Source organism: Meles meles, chromosome 8 (assembly GCF_922984935.1).
Source record: "Meles meles chromosome 8, mMelMel3.1 paternal haplotype, whole genome shotgun sequence".
Classification (NCBI taxonomy): domain Eukaryota; kingdom Metazoa; phylum Chordata; class Mammalia; order Carnivora; family Mustelidae; genus Meles; species Meles meles.
This window is the reverse complement of record NC_060073.1, coordinates 40,469,971-40,475,970: the sequence shown is the minus strand read 5'-3', so window position 1 is coordinate 40,475,970 and position 6,000 is coordinate 40,469,971. Positions and strand designations below refer to the sequence as shown.

Here is a 6,000-nt window from a genome sequence, read left to right as displayed (position 1 = left end):
CCTGTTTATAACTTCTGACATCATTTTCATATGCATTATCATTTTATCTTTTAATTATGCTAAGAAGTAGAAAAGGTGGCATTTTTCCATTTAACAGATGAATAAACTCTCATTTAGAGAGTGAAATAACTTGGTAAAAGTTATAGCAGGTGGTAATAAGCCAAACTTAAAGAATACTGAAAAAATACAGGAAACAAAAAGGGATTTTAAATTTTATATATATATATATATATATTATATGTCTCCCACGTGCCAAACCCTGTGTTAGTTTGGAATTTACGATGATGCTACAGACCTTTTAACTAAATATTGGTTTTCAAATCACTAATCACCTAAAATCACCTAGATTTGTGGAGCAATTTAAGTTAGAAAAGATCCAGATCTAGATTGGCTTTACCACATAAGAGCCATACAATGTTGGGCAAATTGCTACCCTGAGACTCAGATCCTGAGTCTCAATGAATAAATTGGAAGCTCACAGCACATTGCCCTTACAGAGATCCTGCTAGATGATTTAATTGTAAAACTTTGTAAATTATATGACACCATACATGTGCCTTATTTATTCACTAAAAATCAAATCTTAGGTATTTTCCATTAGAATCAGAACATTTTAAGTAGCCAGAGCATACACAACGTTTAGATTTGAAATGTTCTAATATACTCAATAAATATACAACTAGCCCAAAAGAAGTGCTAATGAGAGCATTGAGGTATGTGTCCTCAAATAATAGCAACAGTAATACAAAAGACATGAAGTCATTTTATTTGCTAACTCATGAGAAGCTTGAAGTTATTTACTCAATTTTCCATTTCTCCCTCACTTTTTTTATAGATTTCTAGAGAAGTAAGATTGCTATGATCAATAACATATTTTATATTTAATTCTGTTTAAAATAAGATGAAGAATACAGATTAAGGTTCTAATCCTGGTTTCATTTATTCAAACATTTGGAGTACCTACAGTATGCTAGGCACTGTGCTAGGCTCTGGGGGAAAACCAAACCAAACCAAAACCAGATAGGGCTTCTGCTATCATGTTGCTTATTTTCTGTGTGCCCTTGGGTATTTTACGTGATCTCTTTTAGCCTATGCTGATTTATAAGAATACAGTTGTGGTATGAAGATTAAACAAGATTATCTATGTAATGAACATAGCATAGAGCCTAAAATAAGATATGGTTGAGTATAAAAATGGATTTTAAAATTTTCTTAAGTCTCTATCAATTTTTATCATTTTAAGTTAAAGTGCACAATAGAGCTACAGAAATATGGAAATAAGTTTACAAACTGCCAATCTCCAAAGCTAAAGTTTAGAGTTATGGAATTTAGGGTTATGGGTCAATATTAGGACTTGCCATAGAACTTGAGTAGGTTGTTTCATGAAACAGTTCATGTAACTGACAGAAGGAATTGCCTTTCTTCCTGCATTAATGGCAGGCAATTTAAAAGATGGTCTACATGGATTATAGGTAGGAAAACCAATCAGACCACAGGAAAAAAGAACTTCCTACTGTTAACCCAGGATTATCTATGGAAAACAAAAAAAGTGTACATGCTAGTAGAACAGTAGCTTACTCCAAGTTCTACTATAGACTTAAAAATTCTACAAGATTAGGGGTGCCTGGGTGGCTCAGTGGGTTAAAGCCTCTGCCTTTCGCTCAGGTCATGATCCCAGGGTCCTGGGATCCAGCCCTGCATCGGGCTCTCTGCTTGACAGGGAGCTGCTTCCTCCTCTCTCTCTGCCTGCCTCTCTCCCTACTTGTGATCTCTATCTGTCAAATAAATAAAATCTCTAAAAAAATAAAATAAAATAAAATTCTACAAGATTATACAACTCATTCTAGCTCCATTTCCGAAATTAGAAATTAACTTTCTGAACATCCCTATGTTTTCCAAAAAATCTTGCTACCAACCTACTTGGGTAGGGACAAAAATATCTTAATGAATGCAAAGTTATATCCCCCTAATAAAACACTCTTAAATTCGGAGACTGGGAATCACTCTGCCAGTTGTGGAGCATCTGGGTAAACTCACAAAATTAGGTTCCTACACACACGAGACAAATATTTTTAACTGTCCCCATAGAGCAGCCACTAAGGAAAAAATGAGGAAACTTAACCATCTAAAGCACTTTGTTTAACATATGAGGCAACTGTGGCACCAAGATTGTGATTCATTGATCTAGTCAATGGCTGAAACTATAAAATCTGGGTCTTCTAATTCACATTTGGTTTGATTCTTTTACCATCAAATGCTAAATCCAAGGGTATGTATTTGTATTTACTACACTTCGAGCAATTTTTTTCTCACCCTTAAGTCAGTGTTTTAAAGTACTGTTTGGTTAAAAAAAAAAAAAGTTTGGTCTCTGAATTTGAGAGTAGTGATTTGCAGAAATAAGAAACAAATTTGTTGAACAACACAATTTTAATACAGATTGAGGCTGGTTATTGATTAGGATATTAGGTTAAAAAGGCCAAAGTTCAGCGTTTAAACTCCAAATAGGCCAGTTAGCTTTTCAAACCAACATTTTTTTGACAACACAGGTTGTTGTTAAAGAAAACTTCACCACTGGGCGGGGGAACCTAAGCCATACTGATAGAAAAAAAAGCTGTTTTGTCACTTTGAAAAGTACACATCTTTCCAGCATTCTTAGAAAGGGGCCTTCTAATAAGCAAACTATCGTTAATCTCATGGCTTTAAGCAGGATACTTCCAACATCACTCCTCTATCCACAAAAGCCACGACAGTACAAACCAGTTCCTTTACAAATTATAATTGTAAGTTATAATTCCGCCTAGTATAAATTAGCACCCCAAATAATATTTTGGACACACGAAGTTATAGATCTGTTGCAAGCACTGGAATTTTAATTTTGTAAACCATACATATAAATAATAACACAACACTGCCCATAGTGAACTGGGGCCTGGGCTGAGACCTAAAACTCTCCCCGCCCCCCAAAAGCATGATCATGACCCACTCCCAAGAGCTATCAACAGGTCTGTCCAGATGCTGACACCCGGAACTTGGAAATCTCCATCCTGCGCCTTACAGGCCTCCAGGGCAGTTAGAACTTCGTCTTTCAGAGGTGGAGGGGCCCGAGAGAGGCTTTGAAACCGGCCGTACAGCTCCTCCCAGGACACGTGTTGGGGCTCAGCTCCAACCCAAGTGCCCTTCTGGAGGTCGTAGTGCAGACGCCCACCCCAGTCTGTAAGCAGACCCAGATAGGCCCGGGAGAGCGCGGGATGGCGGCCTGCCACCGAAGTTAGAAGCCCGACCGGGAGGCTGTGGCAAAAGGCGGCCATGACATCTGACTTCGCCAAAAGCCAACGGACCAGCTCCTGAGCCCCGTCTACGGGCGTTTTGGGGGTGCCCAGCTCCAACTCTTCTCCCTGGGGCCGGGGAGACGACGGGGGAAGCAAGAGCGCGGCCGCTATGACCTTCAGAAAGTTGTTCTGAGGCAAGCGGTCCCACAGAGTGCTGAGAAACCTGCTGGGACCCTCGGCTTCGGCCTTCGGCACCTCCAGCAGACGCCCGAGCAGCAGCTCCGCCTGGGTCTTCAGCACTGGGTCCTCAAGCGCCGAGTTCTCCCCGTGGCCGCTGAAACGCAGCAACTGGACGGCGGAGCGGCAGCGGGCGAGGCGTGCCAAGCTGCCTTGGAGCGCCTCCTCGTCGGTATCCGGGACGCCTGGGCCCGGAAAGAGCTGCTGCAGCAGGTACTGATAGGCGGCATCCCCGAGGGCCCGGTTCTCCAGCAGGCGCAGAGACAGCAGGAGGTCACCGCGCCCCAGGACCTGGAAGTTCGTCAACCCGGGGACTGAAGCCGACCCAGACGCGCCCTCCTGTCTCCACTGGTTTTGCAGCCGCCGTTCCAGAGCCCTGCGAATGTGAACATGGCGGCCAAAGCGCCTATGGACGTGGCGCAGGTAGCGAGCCCACTGCAAGGCCCTGCGCACGGTTGCGGGGTCCCAGGTGCTGACGTGGGTCGTGCGGGAGACAGCCAGAAGCTCGAAAAAGCGCTGAAGGTGCTCCACGAGCGATTCCATGGGGGCGTGCTTACTTCCGCGTTCACCTTGGAGACGCCGACTCTCTGCTTGCCGATTGGAGCGTCCGTGTAAGGATACGCCTCTCTACAATGCTATTGGATAAGTTCTCTATCAATCTGACAGCGGCTTTAATCCGGGTATTTTGACCCCGGGAAATTTAAACCGGAGAAAAAGCCCGTTGGTTTTACTTTCGCCCGCCAACGTGAGGGAGGCCCCTAGGGCTGGAGGAGAATAAATGTGGGACATCCTAGAGAAAGTTTCCAGAGCCACGTGTAAGATGCTGTTAGGCACGAAAGTCTCCATGCTTCCACTGACTTTGGAAATACTCCCTAGTGGAAATTTCCTGAGCTTTGCCTGAGACAGTCTGTGCTGAAGTTTATCATAATTGGGCAATGCCAGATATGGTGTTAAATATTAAATGAAGGCTTTAGTTTAATAGAAAATGCACTGGCCTCCAATTAATTAATGCCAGGCACTCTTAAATTCTGGGCCTTCATGTCATTCTTTCATTATTAGAACTGAAGCCCAGATTAATTGGAGTAAACAAAAACTTCAATATTAATACTTCATTAAAAATGTTAAAGGAACTTAAATTTTCATTTAAAAATTGAACTATTTTGTGTTTTCACTTTTTTCATGGAAAAAGAGCTCAGCTGAATTTTATTTCACCCAAACAACTAATTGAGCAAAAATGACAGTTAAGAGCCTATACGAAAAACAAATATTTGACTATGATTGTGGGAAGAGGGAGGGGAGAGAAAGAAGGATCTATTTCTGGAATGTCATCTGGATTATTCACTCATTTATGCATCCGGCAAATATTTATTTACCAACTACTAGAGGTTGCATTGTTAAATACCCACGATTTTTTAAAATTTTTATTTTTTAAATTTCTTTTCAGTGTTCCAGAATTCATTGTTTATGCACCACACCCAGTGCTCCATGCAATATGTGCCCTCCACAATACCCAACCTCCCACCTTCTCCCCTCTCCCCTCCAAAACCCTCAGTTAGTTCCTCAGAGTCCACAGTCTCTCACAATACCCACAAATTTTAACTTAACCGATACTGATGACACAGCTCATTTGAGGTGAATTTCTTTAGAGTCCTAAAGACACTAGCCAAAACTAATTCTAATTCTAGTAGGCAGAATTGATGTTTTGTTTAAACAAAAGGGAAAAAGAAACATTTAAAAGGGGGAAGAGTCATGTTTCATTTATTAAAATGAGCATTCCCAGATCTTAAAAAAAAATAAATAAAACATTGATGCTTATTCTGTTAATTCAGTTTTGCTGTTTGATATTTATCAGCCCACACTCATTTGGTCTGAAGTATTACTAGATTTTATGCCAGGAATACTATATCCCAAAATTCTTTTTATTGGCTACTAGACACTTTGAGCCCAGTGTGCAGCCTGCCTTTAGGAAATAAATGTACAGGCTTCACTAATTCATTCATTTATTTATTCTTTTATTGAGAATTTATTATGTCACATCATGTAGATACTAGGGATTTATGATAAAATGAATGTAGCCCTTGTCCTAGCGGAGTTTATCTCCTGACATTTAAGAGAGACATTATACAAATAACCTCTGATGTAATAGGAGATACTTTAGGAAACTGACTTTTCACCTCAAAGCTCAAAGGTGAGTGCTGAGAATTGTTTTCATGGCCAAGGAAACAGTTAAGTTGCAGATACCTGAGTTGAGAAAGTCTAATCCATTCAAGGAGTTGAAAGAAATCCAATAAAGATGCCTTTTATTCAGGATGGGGTGAGACCTTATGGCAAGAATTGTTCATCTTAACTTCTGCAGCTTCAGATCTTTCACTTATCTCTTTAAACACTATTGTATTTTAAATCCTAACGAGCATTATAATGTATAAATTCATACATATTTCACATTAGCCTCTTTTCAGTAAACAGTGTCTATGAAGTCTGACTTCCCCTTTAG

General features: G+C 40.8%; 1 protein-coding gene across 1 annotated transcript; it reads right to left on the bottom strand.

Annotated features, from left to right (window-relative positions):
- Nucleotides 1-2,408: 2,408 nt before the first annotated feature.
- FANCF (FA complementation group F) lies at nt 2,409-5,304 on the bottom strand. Its single transcript, XM_046014335.1, has one exon. It carries the CDS (start codon nt 4,047-4,049, stop codon nt 2,973-2,975), a length of 1,077 nt encoding a protein of 358 aa, XP_045870291.1. The 5' UTR covers nt 4,050-5,304; the 3' UTR covers nt 2,409-2,972.
- Between the last annotated feature and the right edge of the window lie 696 nt (nt 5,305-6,000).

Coding starts and splice junctions, on each gene's coding strand:
- FANCF (XM_046014335.1), bottom strand. CDS start 4,049: ATGGAATCGCTCGTGGAGCACCTTCAGCGCTTTTTCGAGCTTCTGGCT.